The following is a 24,254-nucleotide window of genomic DNA, read 5'->3' on the forward strand; positions in this document are numbered from 1 at the left end:
ATACTCGACAGTTTTATTGGCCTAATATCACATACACTAGTGTCCCCAAAAAAAATATTAACGCTAACTATAAATCTTTAGCCTGTCCTTGCCCACGGTTCAGAAACCATTATTCTGGAGTCGAAACACCTATTTTAAATCCAGAAATGCAGTCTTTATGACTTGAAGCAAATGTCACTTTGTTTCCTCGATGCTGTGCACGTGAAGTTACAACCACAAGTCATTCCCAGGGTGTCCGAGGACGAAGCGCGGTGAGGAGCAGGGCGCCTCTGGGAGGGGCGCCGGGTGGCCCCGCAGCCTCGGCTCCCGGAGTTCCGCCCACGAGCGGTTCCCCGGGGTTGGGTCCCCTTGCTAGGTACCGCGGGATGCGGGGCCCGTTAGCTACGACGACTGAAGAGCCCGGCCTCTCCGGGGCTCCACAGCTCTCCCGGGTGCGCTGCCATCCCCAAGCGGCTCCGGGCAGGGCAGGGGCGGGGGCGACAGTCGCTCGGCAGCAGCACGGGCTCGCCCCGCCACGACTTCTCGCGAGGTTTCAGCACCGTCCCTCCGCCCCCCCCCCCCGCACCCCGCGCGCTCTCGGGCCGCGGCTCCCGCTATGGCTGCGCTCCGGAGGCTTCTGTGGCCGCCGCCTCGGCTTTCGCCGACTCTCGGCCCTCAGCAGCCCTTTCTGTCACCGTGGGGGCGACCTGCAGGGACGGCTCCGGTGCTGTCGGGCCGGCCCTTCTCCTGCCGCGAGGACGACGACGAGGGGGCCGTGGCTGAGGCTGCTTGGCGGCGGCGGCGCTGGGGTGAGCTGAGCATCGCGGCGGCGGCGGGCGGGGGGCTGGTTGGCCTCGTGTGCTACCAGCTGTATGGGGACCCCAGAGCAGAGCCCTCGGAGTTAGCGGCCCCAGAACCCGAAGACCCGCCCCGGGCCAGGGGGCTGCTGCCCATCCCGGTGGCTGCTGCTAAGGAGACGGTAAGTGCCCGAGCGCGTGCGCGCCCCTGGCAGGTGACAGCGAAGAGTTGGGCTGCCAGGTGTCCGACCTGCGCAGGGAGGGCTTGGAAGGGCGGGGGTCACCGTGACACTGGACAGTGGAGGTTGTGGAGGCACTGAGGATGCTAACAGCGAGTGGGCAACCTTCAGTAAGCGACGCAGATCAACGCCAGGCGTCCCTGTTCACAGGGATGCTGCGAAGATGTGGGTGATGCTGTCAGTGATGCATCAGGACCATAGAGGTTGCTGCAGCGACCGTCGAGCAACCAAATGCAAACCAGACCCTCCCTCACCACACACGTGTCACAAATAATGGGCTTGACAGGCATAAAAACAAAGACATGATGGAGGGCCACAGAATAAGAGGGCGAGACCGACTGAGCAAGGCAGGAAGGAGAAAATGATAGGAGAAGCAAGTGCAGGATGAGTTTTGAAGGTGTCAAAACAGATCAAAATCTGCCACATTAGTGTATGGAAATCCCATGAAAGATGCTGCCAAACTGGAAAAGAAAGGAAAAATTATTCAATCCCTGGAGTAGTAAATAAAACAAACCAGAAGATAGATAGGACAGGAATGATGGTAAACTATGAATGGAGCCAACTCCTGCAGAAGTGATACATGAAAATGTTGGGCTGTAATGTAGTTTGTGACATAAGGTAAGGCAAGGGTAAGGGCCTGGTGCTTTTTGTTTTGTCAGAGCTCTGAATTTAATTGTCATGTAAATGGCGTAGAAACTTGGTCTTGAGAATACTTCCACTCCAGGACTAGCAGAATAGAAAACTAGATTAGGTGAAAATAATTTAGGAAAATGGCAGCTGTGTCCCTTTAAACCTTATTAAAATTGTATAGTGTTTGTACGGTAAGTATACAATAGTGAGCAGATACAAGTACACAGCTTTTTTTTTCTTTGGTATGGTTTGGGTGAAGGTTGGCTGTGCATTTAGGTTAGGGAATACATGCTACACTATTCACCTTCGTTTAGTGATAAATCAAACACAGTATGTAAATTAATTTTATACAACAAAAACATAAAGTACTGGCAAACATCCTCAACCCTGGATCCCCACAGAACAGATATGTTATTTTGTGGCTTAAGAGAACAGCATGACATTAACGTCTTGATTGACCATGCAAGAACTTTAATTAACTGTAGTTGATCTGGAAACAGATTACCAAGGTAGGGAGCGAGCACATAGTTTTTTTTCTTTCCTTCTTTTTAAAAATTGACTTTAGATTTACAAGACCTTATCACCTGACTGTGCTCAGAAAGCCAGAAGTTTGACTCGGACACTGCTAGTTGTGCCATTGTAGATGAAGTCTGTGTGACTCAATGCCAGCTCCTGTGTCTGTGAAAGAGACTAACAGCCTCAGAGAGTGCTCTGGGAGTTCAATATGTTAATGTATTTGGAGCTGAATGGAACAGCTGGTGTGTAATAAGCAGTCAGTGGATTTATTTTGCCTTCATTCATATTTCATGGTTTTTGTTTGTTTTTATGTTACTGGTGGTCAAGTCCAGGGCATCATGCAAGCCACACAAGTGCTCTACCACTGAATAATCTCCTCAGCCCTTTATTATCTATATGTATTTGTTTGTATTATTATTGCTTCCGTTGCACACAATCCGTGTATTACTTAAGAAGTAAAATGATCCTGAAGCCCTGTGTCTTACCCTTCCCATAGGCTCTGATTCAACATTATAGTTGTCACACCTTTTGCATGTTGTAGTTTTTCCTTCTGTAAAACATTTTATATGTTTTTTGTTATTTCAATAATAAAATTTTCACCATAATGAGCTTTGACTTAAACACTTTTTTCATTGTTTGTGTTAGGTACTTAAAGCCCTTTCGTTACAGAAATTCATGTTTAAATGTTTCTTACAATGTAGCTGGGAGGTACACACATTTAATCCCAGCACTTGGGAAACAGAGGCAGGTGGATCTCTGTGAGTTTGAGGCCAGCCTGGTCTACAGAATGAGTGCCAGGACAGGCTCCAAAGCTACACATTGAAACTGTCTCTTTAAAGAGAAACAAACAAAAAGTTTCTAGTAATGTTTCTTATATTACTTCTCTTCTTTTTCTTTTCTGGAACCACTATGGGTCTGAATTTAAGCCTGATGTCCTAATTTAATTCTAATGCTAATTTAAATTAAAACCAAAAAACATTCACAGAGCATTATAACCAGCCTTCAGCCTAGCTACACTAACTACAAATATCATTCACTTTTAGAAGACTAGGTTCGGCATACAACCTGAAGGAAGAAATATTTATTCTTTCAACTCCATCCAGATTTGGGGTTTGTATTAGTTACGTCTTTTTTTGTTTTGTTTTGTTTTGTTTTTTGAGACTGGTTTTCTCTGTATCTTTGGAGCCTGTCCTGGAACTAGGTCTTGTAGACCAGGCTGGCCTCGAACTCACAGAGATCCGCCTGCCTCTGCCTCCCAAGTGCTGGGATTAAAGGCATGCGCCACCACTGCCCTGCAAGAAAGCGAAGTCTTATCTTGGCTCACAGTGTCAGAACAGCCCTTCTTGGTGGAGATGTCCTGGCAGCAGACATGTGAGGCGGCTGGTCACATTGCAGCCACAGTCAGGATGTGGAAAAGATGCTTGCTCATGCTTAGATCACAGTGTGATTTTTATTCAGTGCAGTGCATGGAATGGTGTCATGCACAGTGTTTCTTTTTTTCCATACCAATTATCCAGTCTAGATAAACTTCCTAGTCGACATGCTGAGAGGTTTGTTACCTAGGTGAGTTTAGATCCTGTTGAGTTGACAACCAGCATTAGCCACCATGGGGTTAGACTGTTTTAAGAAAAATGTAGCTACCCTCTTAGAGACTGACTATATAATTTATCTTTAATAATTTTAAAGAAATGGATGATACTCCAAATGTTAAAGAGGAAAAGTCTTTAAAGAAGTCATTAAAACAATTATACTAATCCTGTACTTTGTTGCATTTATGAGTTCATGTGTCATATGGTATTTTGTCATATATACATACAAATATATATGTGATAACATATGCATATATACATTTGAATATGAAATATCCTCAACAGCCTTGTTTGTGATCCCCAGCTGGAGCATTATTTGGGAAGGTTATAGAATCTATAAAAGGTAGACCCTTGATAGAAGAAGTTATGTCTCTTGGATAGGTTTTGAATTCTATAACTTGGCCCTACTTCCTATTCTCCTTCTACTTCCTGTGAGAAAATGAAATGTGATCACCCTTCTTCCTGCCAGACTATCTTCTGCTACATCACATACAGTGATGGGTAGTAACCTCTCTAGAACCTTAAGCCCAATTAACCATTTTCTCCTTTAAGTTGCTTTTTGTCAGAGTATCCTATCATAGCAACAGAAAAGTAACTCATCCACATGTTTTGTAGAAAAATTAAGGTGAGCTACTTTACCATCTTTACCAAGTTTTCCTTTTTTCCTTCACGTTGAGTTTGTCAAGCTAAGACAAACATTTCAAGAAGAAACAATGTCCGATTTCTAACACCAGTTGAAGTTACAGCACTCTAAACCACTTCTTTGGAAAATTCAATTCACTTTTTCCCCAGCGCCAACATTGGGAAGCAAAGAGTGTGGAAATTTCATGCTGATGTATAAGTCAAGTCTTGCCGGTGAGAGACAGCTAGTATTTGACTTCTTCCCATGCTTGCTGACCCTCGCCTCCAGATGTAGTGATCTTCAAAGGAATGTTTAAAAATAAAGTGTAGTGATTAGTGATGAACATGGAATGGTAGACTACATTATAACCCTGGATGTCTTATACATTTTATACAAAGGTATCTCAATGTTTTGAACCTGAATTCACAGTGTTTTCTAAGGTGTTTTCTGTCGTGCTGTCTCATCTTCAGGGCTGTTGTTTATTTTGGAGTTTTTCTTCTTATTGAGGCATAATTTGTGAGATGCCACATTGTTTGGATAAGACTTAGAACTATGTGTCTTCATTAGGGTTTTTATTGCTGTGAGGAAACACCATGAGCACATTAACTTTTATAAAGGAAAACATTTAATTGAGGTTAATTTAATTTAATTGACTCACAGTTCAGAGGTTCAGTCCATTTTCACCATGTTGAGACATGGCAGTGTGCAGGCAGACATGGTGCTGGAGAAGTTGCTGAGAATCCAACATCCTACAGGCCACAGGAAGTAGACTGTCTCACTTGGTGTGGCTTGAGCATATATAAGACCTCAAAGCCCTCCTCCACAGTGACACACTTCCTCTAACAAGACTACACCTACTCCAACAAGGCCATATGTCCTAATAGTGCCACTCCCTTTGAGGGTCATTTTCTTTCAAGCCACCATACTGTATCTGGATGTTTTGCTCTAATCTTCCATGAAGAGCGGTTTTAGTTTTCAGAGTCACTTCTAAGTTTTGTGGGCCTTAATTTCAGAGACTATTTTGCATATGAATGTTAAAATTAAAGCCCATTGCACATCACCCCATGAAAATTGACAGTGACTGTTGTTCATAATACACTGTTACTTTCCTGATGCTAGAAACTGAACCCAGGCCACAAGTCATAATGCTGTACTATGTACCTGTGAGGACTAATGAATAGACACTTAGGTTATAATAGCTTGAGCAAGTATAAACAGAATAATTATAGTTTTGTAATAGCAGGTACAAAATCTATACTTTTATTTCTACCACTCTGAGCATATAATAAAGTTTTTTGTTTATATGCATCCTTATGTATTTTTCAGCATTAGTGTTCAAGCAAATGCTTTTATGCTTTTCTTACTTTGAGATGTTGCACATGTAAAATTATGTATTGAGACTTCTGACCACCTGGCTCGTAATAACTATCAATTTAGTAATTGTGTCAGCAAGTGGCTCCTTTCATCTCTAATTAGTTACTTCTGCATCACTTTGATCATATAATCTGACATAAAATAAACTTAAGCTAGCAAAGATTTATTATGATTGAAAGTTTTCAACCTATCATGGCAGAGAAGGCATACATAGCAGTTCAGTTCACAGTTCAGAAACATGTGGAAACAGTTGACATCATGGTGGACCACAAAACAGAGCCAAGTGGAAACCATCATAGACTCACTTCAGTGACATCCCTAATATACACTAGACCTCACCTCACCTAGAGTTCCTTAAAAAGCACCGCAAGATGAGGAAGAAGTTTTCAAAAGAGAAGCATGTAGGGGCATTTCAGACTAAAACAGTGACCATCCCTCACTTCCCATTTTTCTCTTTTTAAAATTTTGCTCAACGTGTCCATTGCACTTGATATGTTAAAGAATAATGCACTGTCTAGAGGTGATCATTTATGGTAAGTATAGATTTTGTACCTGCTATTACAAAACTATAATTATTCTGTTAATACTTGCTCAAGCTATTATAACCTAAGTGTCTATTCATTAGTCCTCACAGGTACATAGTACAGCATTTATGCTAAGTTTGGCTATCTTGAAGTCTTTATAAATAATTGTTTCTGAATAATTTATGAGCAAACAAATTACATCTTCAATTATTAATTTGTGCATCTAGCCCTAAGTGATTAATATTTTTTAAACTGTTGTATCAAACATTTTTTGCTCTTAATTTCACGAATATAGTACCAAATTTTTGTTACACATTCCACTTGGAAGTACAATAAATATATCAATCTGTCCATTGTTAATTTAAATACTTTATTCATAGATTATTTATTAGGGGATAATGTGGTGGTATGCATCTGTCAGGGATTGATAAATGAAATAAAATTCATAGATGTTCTGTTTATAACTTAGTGAGAGCTCAAATAACTATAATATTCCACAATACAATGAATGATGTGATGGGAAAAATAGAATGTACCATGGAACCGCACAGGAAAGAAATATACCCTAGACTCCACACCTTAAAAATGCATCTTCCTGGAATAAGTACCATTAAGATAAGATGTGAAATTTTTTTTTATTTTTTTCCCTTTTTTTTATTTAATTTATTTATTAAGGATTTCTGCCTCCTCCCCGCAACCGCCTCCCATTTCCCTCCCCCTCCCCCGATCAAGTCCCCCTCCCTCTTCTGCTCAAAGAGCAATCAGGGATCCCTGACCTGTGGGAAGCCCAAGGACCGCCCACCTCTATCCAGGTCTCCTAAGGTGAGCATCCAAACTGCCTAGGCTCCCCCAAAGCCAGTACGTGCAGTAGGATCAAAAACCCGCTGCGATTGTTCTTGAGTTCTCAGTATTCCTCATTGTCCGCTATGTTCAGCTAGTCCAGATTTATCCCATGCTTTTTCAGACCCAGGCCAGCTGGCCTTGGTGAGTTCCCGATAGAACATCCCCATTGTCTCAGAGTGTGGGTACACCTCTCGCGGTCCTGAGTTCCTTGCTTGTACTCTGTCTCCTTCTGCTCCTGATTTGGACCTTGAGATTTCTGTCCCGTGCTCCTCTGTCTCTGTCTCCTTTCATGAACCCAAAGACAAACACATAGGCATCCTCATGAATATTAACCTTCATCAGGCAATGAAAGATGTGAAAAATTAATAGGAACTATTAAAGAAGGAAATGAAACCTGGTGGGTAGTATAGTAGCAGGGTACTTGCCTAGCACCTAGGAGGCCCAGAGTTTAAACCCCAGTATCACCATCAATAAAATAATTTTTTTAAATTATTAAAGAGTGAGGTGAGGTAATGATGAAGGAAAACTTCCAGTTAGCATAGGTCAGACTCTCATGAGAGCTGTCTGTCTGATAGACATGAAGTTGGGAATCATCAGGTATTAAAAATCGTAAGAAAGAATGATATGGTTTGCACTATGTGAACAGCAAAGCAGATTAAGGAAAAGCATGAGTGACTTAAAGAACTGACCAGTAGAGCACTGCAGCTATGAGAAATAAGATCCAGACATGTGGAAAGAAAACCAAGAGGGTCATGGATAAAGGCAACAGGAAGTTCACTGACAGAGATACTGAGGGAAGCTTGGGCAAAAGAGACCTCAAAGTCCACCTCCACAGTGGCACATTTCTTCCAACAAGACCACACCTAATAGTGTCACTTCCTTTGAGGGTTATTTTCTTGGGGGTCATTTCGCATTCCACTCCCTGGCACCTAAAGGCTTATAGCTATATCATAATGCAAAAATACATTTAGTTCACCTTCAAAAGTTCCTACAGTCTTTAACAGTCTCAAACTTGTTTCAAAATCTAGTCTTTTCTGAGACACGTGGCAATCTCTTAACTGTAATTCCCTTGTAAAAATCAAAATCAAAAAGCAGATCATATACTTCCAGCATATAATGGCACAGGATATACATTCCCATTCTAAAATGCAGGGAAGGGAGCATAGCAAGGAAACACTGGACAAAATTTACACTGAAAACAGGTGGGCACACTCTAAACTCAGCAACTCCATGTCTGATGTCAAATCACTCTTCAGATCTCCAAGTCTCTTCAGCTTTCTTGACTGAAACACTCTTCTTTCTTTTGGACTGGTTCCACACCCTGTTAGCAGCTTTCCTCAGCAGGTGCCCTACAGTTCTGGCATGTCCTTAACATCTTGGGGCCGGGCGGTGGTGGCGCACGCCTTTAATCCCAGCACTCGGGAGGCAGAGGCAGGCGGATCTCTGTGAGTTCGAGGCCAGCCTGGTCTAAAAGAGCTAGTTCCAGGACAGGAACCAAAAAGCTACGGAGAAACCCTGTCTCGAAAAAATACAAAAAAACAAACAAACAAAAAACATCTTGGGGTCACCAAAGCAATCCAGACTTCAACTTCTCAGCTTCACACAGTGGCCTTTCTAGACCTCAGTTCAGAAATACTCTTCGCACAGGCCTGGCTTCAGTAGCTTTATTCCACAACTCCTTCCTTCTTTCCTTGACTCTAAAGCCAAAACCTTATGGCCAAAGCTGCCACGTTCTACTGTTGGCTGTGACTGGAGCATTGCCCTCTCGTTCAATTACATCTTCACAAACTGTCTTTCACTGCCTAAGTTTGGCTATCTTGAAACTTGCTCTGTCTACCAAGCTGGCTTCAAACTCAGAGATCTGCCAGCCTCTGCCTTTCTAGTGCTGGGATTAAAGGTGTGCCCTACCACATAGGTCTCTAAGCTTTTCTTTAGTTTCTTTTCACAAATTGTAAATTTAGCTAGGTGGAACCTTGTCCATTATTCCAGTTCTGAATCCATCTATCTCCTTGAACACAGAATTTTGCTGCATTCTACTTCCTGATGCTCTTTTTCACCTCAATTTTTTTATTTTGTATTACCCTGCTCAGCTTGCTTCTTTTCATTTTAAATCTCATTAGAATTACCACTACAAACTACATGAAGAGTCTATTCTAGGCTGTTTTGAGATTTCTTCTGCAAGTAAAATTAATCCAAAACTCTTCATTTTAGCCTTAGGTAGACTCTTCAGACAAGGACAAAAGGCAGCCACTTGCTTCACCAAAATATCACAAGAATGTTCACTAGGAACCATAACCATATTCTTCTCTGTAACCTCTTGAGCCAAGTTCCCACAGTTCATCAATGACATTCAGCACCACTGTCTTCCATGTTTTTATTGATGTTTTGTTTGTTTCTTACTCTTTACTCTTTGGGAAGCCCACCACCCAAATCCCAAATAATCATACAGAGACTTATTCTTCCTTATAAATAGCTGGACTTAGTTTGGCTTATTTCTAGCCAGCTTTTCTTAAGAAAAATCATCCCATCTACTTTTTGCCTATGGGCTTATCTTTCTGTATTCTATATAAATTTCTTTACTTCTTACTCCGTAACTGACTGGGGGGCTGGCCTCTGACATCCTCCTCTCCATTTATCACTCCCCCTTTTCTCTTTTTCTCCTATTTATTCTCTTTGCTTGGCAGCCCCACCTATCCCTCTCCTGCTTAGCTGTTGACCATTCAGCTCTTTATAGACCAACCAGGCATTTTACACAGGCAAAATAACACACCTTCACAGAGTTAAACAAATGCAACATTAAAAAGTTGTATCATTAAACAAATATTCCACAGCATAAGCAAATGTATCGTATCTTCAACTAATATTCCACAACATATAGCCATTAAGCATTACTTAAAACATTCTGTTGCTTCCCAAACCCAAAGTACCAAAGTTTAAATTACTCCAAACAAATACATGGTACAGCCTATCATAATAATACCCCAGTCCCTGGTACCAATTTATGTCTTATTTAGGATTTTATATTACTGTGAAGAGACTCCATGACCACAGCCACTCTTACAAAGGAAAACATTTAATTGGGGTGGCTTACAGTTTTAGAGGCTCAGGCCATATCATCATAATGGAAACTTGGTGCTGTACAAACAGATGTAGTGCTGGAGCTGAGAGTATTACCTCTTGCAGACAACAGGAAATCATCTGAGTCACTGGGTGGTATTCTGAGAATAGGAAACCTTAAAGCCTGCCCCCACAGTGACACACATCCTCCAACAAGGCTATACCTATTCCAACAAAGCCACATCTCCTAATAGTGTCACTCTCTTTATGAGCTATTTTCTTTCAAACCTCTCCAATATACAAGAATTTTAAATACTTCTATTGTTTTCTAGTTTTTCATTAGTATGAAACCTGTCTAGTTGATAATTTGTATTGACTAGGTAAGATTTTTGTATTTTTCTGTTGTCCGGAAAGGATATAATAGAAGCTACATGCATCAGTTCTTTTAAGATAACTTCACTCTATTACAATATATTGTATTCAGATATGGTCATCTAAACTTTTTCCATCCTCTTGCACATCTGACAGTATAATGTGATTTGTATTTTCTGTATGCACACTGTTTATAGGAGATTAAGGAAGAGAGTAAAACAAGGTCTGTCCTAAATATGGAATGGTAATTTTATGCAAGCTTAAGTGACATTATTAAAATACTCTGTGACAAACAAAAATAAAATTCTCTTCCTCATGACATGATCAGAATTTAGTTAGTTCAAGTATATTAGGGCCCTAGATGTAATAAATAAAACCTAAAAATATTTAGAGGAATGTGTCTTAGTACTGATTTTGAAAACAAAAGTGAAGTCCAGAAGGGGAAGTAGACAGAGAAGTCCTGGAATAGCAGAAGACATAACACTGCATCCAGTGGGAATAACTATGCAGAGTATATAGCGGCGGGCTATAGACTGGTACCAAAAGACTGCAGACTTTGCTAGACAAAGTGAACAGGTAAATTAAAAACGTTCAAATGGCTGACAAGCACATGGAAAGGTATTTACCACCACTAAAATAGAGAAATACAAATTATAACTACAGTGAGGAATTCTTTTTTACCAACTAGAATGCTCAAATATAAGCTATAGTAAAAGTCAGCATTGATGTGGAACAACTTAGTTCTTCTACACTGGTTAAACTTGTACACGTTCAAAAAATAGTTTGGCATTTTATTGTCAAATAAGGACTCACATTTCTCTTTCTCCAGAAATTCTTTCTAAGGATAGGAATGTAGCCACTGGCAGTACTTGCCTATGTGGTAGTTTGAATGAAAATGTCCTCCATAGGTCAATAGGAGGTGACACTAGTAGGTGTGGCCTATTGGAGGAAGTATGTCACTGGGGTGGGCTTTGAGGTTTCAGATGCTCCAGCCAGACCCAGTGTCATTCTCTTTTCCTGCTGCCTGCTAATCCTGATGTAGAACTCTCAGCTACCTCTCCAGCACCATATTTGCCTATATCCCACTATACTTCCTTCCATGATGACAATGGACTAAACCTCTGAACTATAAGCCAGCCCCAATTAAATGTTTTCCTTTCTAAGGGTTACATGATTATGATGGCTCTTCACAGCGACAAAAACTCTTTAACTAAGACACCCACCATGCACAAGTCCTGGCTGGGAAGAAAGACTGTAAGGGGAAGAAAGGGGACAGAAGACAAGGGACAAAGACAGTCTAGTTGGGGGTCGGGTATGATTCCATGTTGTCCAAAATTCTGAGAAAGTGAAACCTGTGCCACCCAACATTCCAGCCAGAGTCTCCTTAACTGTTCTTAATACAGGCACATGGTCGCTTTTTGTGTTTATGGTAGAAATTATCTATCAGATATAAATTTTCTCAATTTATTACTTTTTCACAAGTAGATTTGCCTATTTATCAACTTGCTTCCTTTCTTCTAGTCCCACAGAAGAGAACTTTCCCTGTGAAGCTAGTGAGAAAAGTTCACAGTTCATATCCTGAACCTACGTCTTGATAGTAGGATGTCAGTGAGCTTTGAGGCTGTTACTAAATGAGCAATCTGTATGAACACTCGAGTTATTTCTGATGTGGGGTGGTGAGGAAGATCATAGGTTGTGTATAGAAGTCCTCTTAACAGTTGAGTAGGAATGCTTACAAGTGCTAAGGCAAAGTGGTAGTCAGTATAGAATCGGTGCACACACCTTTTTTAGCACTAGTCACTGGACTGCCAGATACACATGGCAGGCGAAATTAGAGACAGAAGTGAACAGGGTACTTCCATCATCACTTATCAGAAATTGGTTAGTAAATGAGAAAGAACATATTAACTTATTTAGATATGTTGAATTATTGGGGATAGGTTGACTTTTAAAGGTAAATGAGAATTATTGGACCAATATAAGGACTAGTGCACATTCCAGGAAGATTTTCTTTTCCTTGAGATGTTCTCTTCTGTAGGAAACTTTCTTGAATCCCAGTCCCCAAATTATGGCACAGAGACTTGTTATTATTAGTTATGAATGCTCGGCCTTAGCTTGAGCTTGTTCCTAGCTAGCTTTTTTTCATTAAATTAACCCTTTCTCTCAGTCTATGTGCTGCTCTGAGGCTCATTTACCTTCTAGCTTACTGTCCGTCTTGCCTTCCTGCTTCCTCCAGATCTGGCTTGCTAGCTGCCCTTTTGTCTCTTCCCATTTATCCCTCCTCTGCCTTGCTATTGGTCGTTCAGCTTTTTAATAGACCAAGTTGAAACAGCAGTACATCTTTACATTGTTAAACAAATGCAACATAAACAAATACAATACATCTTTACATAGTTAAAAACTACTCTGCAGCAAAACAAATATAACACATCTTTACTTAGTTAAATATTCATTCCACAACAATCTTCTCCATGAAGATGTGTTTTCATTTTGTTTCCCATTAAGAAATTCACATCATCTTGAAGACCCATATCAAGTTAATGCACAATATAATCTTTTAATATCATTGTTTTAGATATATAGTTAACAAGACTTCTTTATGTTTCTATCTTCCATATGCTTGATTATTCAGGGACTCAGAGAGCAAGGTAAACTTGTTTTCTTTAACAGCTTCCAAGATTAATCAGAATGCTGATATCATACATAACTACATACATAATACAAGGTTAAAAAAACAGGAGAACATAAATGTGTATCAGGCCTGTTAATGACATATATTCCAGTCATGCTATCACACTTTCTAAATTTGATAATATGTGTATATCTAAGTGCAAGGTATTGAGAAATGTACTCCAGCTATATGCTTATAAAGAAGGGGAAGCAGGTTAGATTGGAAATTGGTGGAATCTTCCTTAATGATGAACCACTTCAAAATGAAACAACTTTTCCTCCAGTGCACGATATGGTAATCACCCTTTTCCATTTTCAGTTACCACCAAGTCTGTTTTTCCTGTTTGAGCCACACTGAAAGCAACGTATTGACTGTCCATCTAACGCTATGAAGCTAGAATGAACATATATTATCTTTTAAACACTGAAAGTGACTTTTCTTTTTTCTAAATTGACACAGTACTATGTTGGAAATTCTCTTGTGAGAAAATACAGCATGTTGTCTTAGCTATCAAGAACAACTATTTTCCTTAATTGACAAATCTTTGACTGTTTCGATGTTCCTCCACTTCTTGTCTATATATTTTCAATAAATGTCTTTTAATTCATTGAGTTAATGTAATTTTTCTATTACTCACTTCAAATATTATGTCTTAATATTTAAGCTTTCACTTTAAGAATGTTATATTTTACTTAAAAAGTGTTAAAAGATAAAAATAGATAAAACCCCAAGTCTAAGAATTGCAACAAATATAACTATATAAGATATAACACATAGGTGTGTGTGTATGTATGTGTACATATCTATATATGTTCATTCCTTGATAATATCAGTCTATAAAAGTACACTCCCACTGGCTTAATGAAACTGTAGCATTTGCTTTCTTGTTTGAGTTCCAGAGTTTCCTCATAGTAGGAGAAATTTATTGACTTTAGTTTTTGCTAAATTAAACACCTCAACGGTCCTAGAGCCATTTCCCAAGAGCATTGTATGATCTGCTGGCAAGTTGGGAGCCTGCCCTGGCAAAAGCTGTGCAGATCCTGGAGGCCAAGAGCTTAAAGGAATTTGATCTATGTCTTTGAATGACAAGTTTTTCTCTGCTTGTGTTGGTACCTATCTCACACTGAGGCCATTTCCAGCATTTTCGTAGGTAGTTTAAAGAAGCATCTGAAAATAATCTGCAAGAAGCCGGGCCGTGGTGGCGCATGCCTTTAATCCCAGCACTCAGGAGGCAGAGGATCTCTGGGAGTTCGAGGCCAGTCTGGTCTACAAGAGCTAGTTCCGGGACAGGCACCAAAGCTACAGAGAAACCCTGTCTTGAAAAACCAAAAAAAAAGAAAAGAAAAGAAAAGAAAAAAAAAAGAAAATTGTCTGCAAGAGTAAAATTATAAAAACTTACTTAGAACTGTGTGTTAACTGTGCCTTTACAAACGCTTCTCAAATACGATAGGATATATAAAAACACTGACTTCTCTGCCACTGTCTGTCTCTTTGACAATGATTAAACCGTTTAACCTTTCAGGGAGATCGTTTCATCCCTTCAGAAGTATCATGGGATTAGGATCCATGAAGTCCATTTTACCTATAAAGATCTTTAGTGCTAAGTAGCATCTTATTTGGTTGGTGGTTTTTTCAATTTTATTTTCATCCCACAATTCCCTGTAACTCTTAGTTTAATATCTGTTTTAGCTGGGTGTGGCTATACATGCCTATAATCTCAGCACCTGGGAGCCTGAGACCACAGCATGGTTAGGTCAAAACCATCCTGAGTTATACAGAAAACTCTTTACAAACTGTCATTCAAATCAGTTTTTATAAACTTAATTATTGGTTTTATAAACTTGGTCCCAGATCATTTCTCTTTGGCTTTCATTGCTATTACATTTAAATAACCCTTAGATAAACAAAACAAAAGCATCAGTAGGATGGATAGAAATAGACTGCCAAGACTAAATCATCTGTGGTTTAGAACTTATTCAAGCTCTAAACAGTGGTATAGCCAGCTGCTTGGGAGGTTGAGGCAAGGACTGTAAATGTGAGACAGGTTTAGACAGTAAGATCCTGTCATAAGAAAAGGGCTGGGTGCGTAGTTTAGTATGTGCTAAGAACTAAATTAGAGTTGTGTTTCAGTCATTACTTTAAAACTGTGACTCTAACTGGATGGTGGCAGTGCATGCCTTTAATTCTAGCACTCGGGATGCAGAGGCAGGCGGATCTCTGTGGGTTCGAGACCAGTCTGGTCTGTAAAAGTGAGTTCCAGCACAGAGCTGTTACAGAGAGAAATCCTGTCTTCGGGGGGAAAAAAAGATTTCTCTGTAATCATTTCCATTTACCACAAAGCGCTCTCTCTCTCTCTCCCTCTCTCTCTCTCTCTCTCTCTCTCTCTCTCTCTCTCTCTATGTTTCTTGGTTTTTTTCTTTTTAAAAAATTTGATTTAGTGGGATTTTTTTGTTTGTTAACCTGATTGCTCGTATTCTCAAGAAAGAGAAAAGAAGGGAGGCGTGGAATAGGATGGGTCAGGAGATGGCAAGGATCTGGGAGGAGGTGGGGGAGGGGAAGCCACTATGAGAATATATTGTACAGAAAAAGCTTTTTCAATAAAGACATAAGGAACAAAATTAGATAATTGTGATAAAATGTTGCTCAAATGAGTTAAGGTATATAACTTAACTTTAAAGCCCTTATTTTAAGAACTAGCAAAATTTAAATATATGAATTTTAATGAACAAATTATATATCACATATATAAACATATGTATAACATGTCCGAGACCATGCATCCAATCCCTAGTGTATAAAATAAAAACAATAAACATTGTTTTCAATGAGTTCTGTAATGAAAAAAATGAACATTATTTTAAATTTTTATACCTTTTTCGTTCATGTATTTTTATATGCTTTTATATAATTTTTCCAAACTTAAGAGTTAAGAAGTAGTATATTTATCTTTCAGAACTAAAAATGAATATTTTGATATTTTTACATTTTTATTCAGAAATATATGCTCCCTAAGTGTACTGTAGTTTTTAAGAGCAATAATCTTCTTTCAAAAACAAAGCAAAATAACAGGCCATTTTAAAAACAGATTTAAATTCACAACAAAATGTAGCAGAAAGTAAAGATTTTTCATATACCTACATATGCAGTTTCTCCTACTACCAGTATCTGGCAGCATGATATGTTTGATACAGATAGACTTATATTTACAAACTATTACTCCCTAGTATTGATAGATATAAATATATACACATTAAAATTCCACTCTTAGTGTTACACATTTGTGGTTTTTAACAAATGTCTAATGGTATGTGGCAACTGTTGTAATATTATACAAAATCATCTCTGTGAGGGATGAGCTATGAAGAAGAGATTACAATTTGAAAGAATACCCCAGGAATAAGCAGACTTGGGAGGAAACCTTCTGCCTAGGTCAGAATTTGAGTAGTCACAGAATCTCTAGGTGCTGGGCCAAGGCTAACAGAGACTGGCTTGCTTGGGCTGACCGTGTGAAATCCTACCAGTAGGGTGCCATTTGTTCAGTGCAGTCCTGTGGATTTCCCAAAGCCTGGGGCTGCGGGAGTTTCAAGGGAGGTTGTTGGTTAGTTAACCTTGACATAGGTCAAAGAAGCAGGCTGTTCCACTGACTGGGACCACGTGGCCAAGGATTCTGGGTGTGATCTTAAGAACTATCTTGTTTGTTTTCAGGTGATCTATAACATTCGCAGAGTAACATGCCCACTTGCTAAGACTGGCCTGCTGGAACATCTTTAAAGTTTGTGTGAGTGTAGAGAAAGGGGCAGAGGAGTTGCTCTCTGATTGGCAGTATGCACTGAACGTTGGTGGCCTCCACAGATCATCTTGAAGCTCTGACCTATGTGGCTGTGACAGAGATTGGGCTGCTCAGGAATTATCAAGGTTAAATGATGACACGGAGATAGCATCATCACCTCTTCAGAGAGGACACAGAAAGTGGGTATTTGCAAACCAGTAAGAGGACCCTTACAATCAAACAGATATTCCACCTCCCAAACCATTAGAAATGAATGTCTGCTGTTTGTGCTGACTGGTTTTGGCAGCTCAGGTTGAGTAATATAGTTGGTAAATTCAGGGTAATTTACTTGGGGGAAAACGGTGTAAACACTGATGTTATATTTGTGTTCCTGTCTTTTAAATGCCTCCTAGAAAAACTGTCTTAGAGCCTGTATACCAAAGTATCTATAAAACTGACTTAAAAGATTCATTTTGGCTCGAGGTTTCACAGATTTTAGTATATAGCCCTTACTCCTTTATTTAGGACCCACCATAAACAGAACACCATGGCTACAGAAGCATGAAGCTCATGTCGGGGCAGAAAGGAAGCAGTGAGATGAGAGAAAAGGTCTGGGAATAAGACACAACACTACCAGAACACTCCCCCAGTGACTGACTTCCTGATTTAGGCCCCACCTTCTACAGTTCTCGTCACGTCTGAGAATGGTGCTGCCAGCTGGAGAGCAGGCTTTCAACGCAGAAGCCTAATGGGGACCTTCATCTTGAAGCCGCAGCAGAGGCATTGTACAGCCAGGCCTGTCTGGCCGTGATTGAGTGCATAGCTAAAGATTTTGCCTTGAAATCTAGCTGTGACTCAAGAAGTAAAGAGTATCTGCACATTGTATGTGCTAGGTGTTTGGAAGTGAGTGAGGCTGGGAGAAAAGTGATAAAATGTAGGGCAGGTGAGATGCTCAATGAAATGCAGGCAGCTGGAATAATTTTATCCCCATGGACAAATGTAGTGAGCATCCAACCTACAGCAACAGAGAGAGACTTAGTTTAAACCTGTGACATGAAGCTGAGCATTTAGACTATTTCAAGAGTCAGCCAAATAAGATCTTGATTACCAGAGAAAGTATTCTCACTAATTTTTGCTTTGTCTTTAAAATTTGTAGGCTTAGTATTTATCTCTTTTAAAGCTAAAGTTCAGCAAGATAGTTTTTTCCCAAGGTTACCTAAATAGAAAGTGGTGAAGCTGACATTTGAACATAAGCCTGAAAGATTGCAAAAGCAGTGTACTTTTATTCCAATATACCAAGTTGTGTAATAGGAACGAATACTGGATTGGGTGTCAAAACAACTGACATCTAGTCCTAACTTCGTTTGCTGTCTCTATGACCCTGGTGACAGCCTCTATAGACTATTGTTAATTCTTTTCAAGATTAGACTAATACATTTTCTATTTGCTTGTGAAAAGATAATATACTAATGTAATTAAAATCTCAAATATATATTTTTATAAAAGATAACACACTATTCTCAAGTAACAGTTGAGTGCTTAGTCGAAAAACAGGACATTTACACCACCACCTCTAAGGCTAGGAATCATTGCAGAAGAGACACAGAAAGAATGTAAGAGCCAGAAGATAGGGAGAAAGGCTGTGAATATTAACTTTTGGGAATGGCAAAGCCAATGTAGTCATAGCCTCACAGCAACTGTGGATGTCTACAGTGAACCTACACAATACTGTGTCCGCCAGCAGGCAATCAGTCGTATATTAAGAAGGGCCCATGGGCCACCCTTCCCAGATGAAGTGAATATTTCTTATAGAAGGATTTTATGGTAGGGGCAGTCAGCATCTTTAGTTAACATATTCACTGAGGTGTCCACTAGGCTCTAAACCCATGATCATGCAGGTGATTCTGGTTAAAGTCAGTGGGTCTCAGAAGGAGAAGGTGTTTGAAAGGGAGTTTTGAGAGGAGAGGGCTTAGTGGAGTGGCTAGGAGGTTTGAGAGGGAGACAGTTAAAGTAATCAACATGGCCTAATGTCTGAAATTGTCAAGAACAAATTCAACGAAAGTTACAAATCTTTTTAAAAAGAAAATACACCATTTTAAAATTTATTTTATCTACATGTAATCATATATATCTATAAACAAGAAAATTTAAGACAAAATTTTCTTTAACTATTTTCCCCACTGTTTTTTATCACCCCTAAATCCACTGTATCAATTTCATTGTCCATATTCTTGTCTAAATTGGTTTTACCAAGATACACTTCATATGCAATTAGTAATAGGCTTCCATATTCCACCTTCACTTAATATTGTCCACTGATTGCTTGTATAATCTATTTTCTGTTTTCCTGATTAGTGAAGTAGAGACATTTTTATTTTAGGACAAGGTTCCTCTGTGTATCCTTAGTTGGCCTGAATTTTATATATAGGCCAGGCTGGCCTTGAACTCACAGAGATCCACCTGCCTCAACCTCCTGAGTGTTGTGACTAAAGGCATGGGCCATCATGACCAGCTTGTGGTAGAGAACTTTTTAAAGTTTCTTTTCTAGAAATTATCTATTCTTGTGTTCTTTCACCTGTTCTTGTGTTCTGAGTTTGATTTTATCATTTTCATGCAGGTAATTTTACTATGAATACATACCCCTATCTTTATGTGCAAGTATCTACTATAAACTGATATAACTTCCACATTTTTTTCCCAAGTAACATGGGTGATTTATTTTTATTTTCAGTAAGCTTAGCTTCTTGTTGAAAATCATTGTGATATTTTTAAAATCTTCATGTCATACAGAAATCAACTTTCTACTTTAATTCTTAATACTTCTTTTTTATGAAGTTTTTATATATTATTTCCCAGACTGATAACGTCCACATTTTTATGTTGTTGATGATTTTGTGAAGAGTGGATAAATGGTTAGTTTATATAGCCTATTTATTAGAAATAATATTAATAATCACCATACATGTTCTGTTACTCAGATTTTCTCATGTGGTTTTTTTTCCATTTTAACTGAGATTTATCAAAGACTCAACTCTGATTCATTTAATTCATAATACTTTTCTCTAGCAGTTACTCAGTGATCTATAGCTACTTATTTCATGGTTAGTTATGAGTTTTTCATTGTCCCATTTAATACTTCTAGCCTTTAATTTCATGTATTTTCAGATATTATCAATAGTGTTTAACTGTGAAAGTTCTAAGGAACATTTATATGGAGTGTTGAAAAGCGCTATATGATAGTTTCTCTTTCTGTATTTGTGTGTGCTGGGTATCCTGTGCATAATAAACCTTCACTGTACTAATGAGCAAACCCACTAATCCCAAGAGGTTATTTTTTTAATGAGGCATTTTAGCACTATCATATTTATTGTGACTAGGAACATGTTTGTGTTTCCTTTTGTTGTTTTATGAATATATGTTCCTGTTGTGTCTTTTGTCATTAGATTGGATCTATTTGTTGTGATTGGAAACATGTTTGCATTGTTTTTGCTGTTTTATGAATATCTTTCTTTGCTTGTATCCCTTGGCATAGATTGAATCCATTTTTTTTTATTTTTGTCTTTCTAGTGGTTTGAAAGTTGAACATTCTGTTTTCAGTTTTCAATTTATTTCCTATACACAAAATTGAGTAATCTATAATAATTAGATATCTTACCAAGGATCTTGATAAATTTGAGGCCAACCTTGTCTATATAGCAAGTTCCATATCATCAAGGGCTATATGATGAAACTTTATGTCAAACAGTCTGTAATATGTGTATCTGAAAATTAAAGATAAATCATTAAAAAGAAATGTCCCATTCTAGAAGGACACATGGTTATGTTTTACACTATCACTTCTGCATCTATGTTTTACTAATGTATTTTTAATAGATATGTATTTGTTAATTTTCTCACTGATATGACCAAGTACCTGACAAGAAGCTACTAAAGGGAGATGAAGATTATACAGTCCATTATCATGGTGGGGAAGGCATGGCCGCTGAGAGCTCTGACAGGAACGGGTGCAGTTGGTTTATCATCCTTTAGCACTTGGGAAGCAGAAAGACAGGAAACCTGAAAGAGCAGTGACCTTAAGACTCGCCCCCTTCTACCCTAGGTGATCTATTCCATCTGGTCCATTTCCCAAAGGTTTTACAGCCTCAGATTAGTGGCATGAGCCTGGCTTTACAGTGACACACTTTCTCCAGCTAGGCCCCATGCCCTAACAGTTCCACACATTTCCAGACTGTCACCAAGTGAGGACCAAGGATTCAAACACATGAATCTCTTGGGGGAACATTTAACATTCAAATTGTAACAAAATAGCAAATTATTGCAATTTGTTTGTTTGATTTTCCTTTTTCAAGGTGCTGAGGATCAGACCCAGGATCTCACGCATGCTCAGTGGTAGAGCCCAGGGTGAGCATGAGCGATGTAACTGTTAGAGTCTCCATCTAACAGTTACCGTGAGCTGTGCAGCTGCAGTCATGCACTCACTCAGCAGCACACGTGTGAGAACCTATTAGAAGTCAGAAATTCCTCTAGGCACTGGGAAACCCAAGAAACTAAATAACTGCTGTTGCCTGTGTGATAAATGAGAGAATGGGGAATAACTATAGATAAAAAGAAAAAAAAAGATTAAGGGCCAATTTTAGGGCATGGTGTAAATTGAAAGTACCCCAAATGGGAAACTAAGAGAGATGGCTCAGTGGTTAAGAGCATTTTTTGTTGTTGAAGAGGACCAGGGTTTGATTCCTTGTACTCACAATTTGTTTATTGTATAATTCCAGTTCTAGAGGATCTTACACCCTTTTTTTGCCGCCTTGGGTGTCACCGCCCTAGAGGTGGTGAGACCGTGGAGCTGATAAATGAGGAGGTCTACAGTCTGATGCAATAACCAATTTTATTAAAAGCATCAGACAATTTGTGCTCTGAGGGTTAAGAGGAATCACACGACAAAGTGTACAGTCTCAATGACAAGCCATTGCCAGGCAAGCATATGCCTCCGTAGAAGCTTATAAACAAATAACAACAGTCAGTTGTATTGAATAATCTAAGGTAAACTTACTCCTATCTGCTACACCCGGGAGGGGCATGAAAGCCCAGCCAAGAACAACTCCCCATGTAGTCCGCCAGCTTCCTTCCACAGTATGCCAGGCACTCACGTACACCACATGTTCAATAAGTAAATGTATGTAATTTGAAAAGATTAACTGTACCATTTTTTAAAAAGGAATTCATTGTTGTTGAAGAAACTGAATTCACAAGACTTTTGTGTTGGTATCATGGAGTTTTCTTACAAGTGTGGCACCTGAACATTAAACACAGCATGGTGAGCAAACATGCATGCAGGCAAACACTCATGCATATAAAAAGAAAATTTTAATTAAAGAAAGGAACCAAAAAGGCTGCCAGTTGGACAGGAATAGCAGAAGAATAGCAGGTTTGGGAAATTGACAAAAAATTTTTCAAGGGAGTTACCAACTGTGCTAAATGGTGTAAGATGAAAACTGAGAGTTGACCTATGGATTAAGCAACAAGGAAGTCATTGACAACCTTGACAAATAGTTTTAGTGGAGGAAGAGAGTCGAGCCTGCTTAAGTTCAAAGGAAAATGAGAAGAAATCTGAGACAGGAAATGTAGACTGCTTTCTCCAGTAGCCCTGCTGGAAAAGTAGGAAAGAAGTAGAAGGGAGGAGAAGAGAGCTAGCTAAATGGGAAAGTAAGACAGAGGCTTTCTAAGGTGGAGGTAGTGCAGTGGGCATACTCAAAGGGAAGTATTCAGTAGAGGGAGGTATTAGAGGAATAAGGTATTCAATAAACAAGAAGACAGAAGCTTCAAGCAGTAGTTCGTGGTTTTGCACTGCCTTCTTAGGAATGTCCTCATTTATAGCTTATCAGTTATTAAGAAATGTACTTGACAAATCTATAAAGAATAAGCTATTGCATCAATTCACATAGAAACATAAAACGTGGATCCCGTGAGATGGCTTGTCAGTTAAGAGCAATGGCTGCTTTCAGAGAACCAGGGTTGATTCTTGGCACCCATGTGGAGACTCACAGCCATCTATAACTCCAGTTCCAGAGTATCTGATGCCCTCTTCTGGCATTCATTGGCATCAGAAATGCAAGTGGTGCATAGACAAAACACCCACGCACCTAAAACAAAACAAAACAACCTCTCATAAATGGTCTGTTCTTATTAACACCTTTATTCTTATCTGATCTCAGCCAGGAATATACTACTGGCTTGTCTTCAGCTGTGTTTTTCCATATAGACTTATTTTTTTAAGCATCAAAACATTTTACCTTGAGTACCTTGGGATTTTCCCGCCCCGGGAATTTGATGTTTAACCTTTAGACCACCCAGCAAGCTAAGAAAGTGCTACCTCTTTTATCTTCTTAGACTCTTAAATAAGCCTCAAGCCATATGAGAAAGTTAACATAATACTACCATGAACAGCTTTTGTAGCTACTTGAAGAAAATCATAAATATGGCCCATAAGATTCTTGCCCAACAGATTGCTAAATGTAAATGTAAAAAGTTACTTGGTCTTTAATGTTTTATGAAAATTGTTGGTACAGTTGCCAGCATCAGATAGGACCTATTACCAGGTATTCAATTTCCTATGTATAATTGAATACATTAAAATTTAGTATTATTTGATTTAATTAAAGCAAATGTATTTTAAAGGAAATTAGTAATGATGTTTATTCTAAATTATCTGGTTAATACAAATGATATTTACTTTTCCTGCTATTCTTCATTCTCATTTCTCTGTTTCTTGATTGCTAAAAAGAAATGCAATGTACACTGTTGAGGTAATTGTTTCAAATTACCTTTTTATGGTATTATCAGCTTGTAGGCATTAATTTCTCTAATTGTCTAGTAGTAAATCCCTTATCTGGCATTTAATCTTGCCTCCCTGGGAAAACTAGGCCTTACCACAGAGTAAATTTTCACATTGCTGACCCGAAGTAACACGAGACTGTGTCTTGGCAGTGAACCTTTGCTTTCTGTTATTCATAGGAAGGATAATGATGTACTCTGTTGCCTCGAGGCCCTAGTTAAACTCCAGTAATAAGTAACGTCTAAATATTGTTTGCAAAGGTTTGCACTGGGAAATTCCAGGATCATAATTGCATTGACACATTATTTTTGTTTCTTTTGGAAAGCACGGTAATTAAAAATAGAACTTTTAAAAATCTCTGCTTTAAGTTCATCTTAGTTCTGTCAGCTTGAATTTAGAGGATCCACACAGTAAACTGGAAATGTTTACTAATTTTTATT

At 39.0% G+C, this 24,254-nt stretch overlaps 1 protein-coding gene across 2 annotated transcripts in view; it reads left to right on the top strand.

Annotated features, from left to right (window-relative positions):
* Positions 1-551: 551 nt before the first annotated feature.
* Micu3 (mitochondrial calcium uptake family member 3) overlaps positions 552-24,254 on the top strand; it is a 76,285-nt gene continuing 52,582 nt past the window's right edge. For both annotated transcript variants that reach the window (XM_075986555.1, XM_075986556.1), the window contains exon 1: positions 552-958. In XM_075986555.1, the coding sequence (XP_075842670.1) occupies positions 596-958 (363 nt within the window). In that variant the 5' untranslated portion in view covers positions 552-595. The remainder of the gene's footprint in view (positions 959-24,254) is intronic.

The sequence above is a fragment of the Microtus pennsylvanicus genome, chromosome 9 (assembly GCF_037038515.1).
Source record: "Microtus pennsylvanicus isolate mMicPen1 chromosome 9, mMicPen1.hap1, whole genome shotgun sequence".
Classification (NCBI taxonomy): domain Eukaryota; kingdom Metazoa; phylum Chordata; class Mammalia; order Rodentia; family Cricetidae; genus Microtus; species Microtus pennsylvanicus.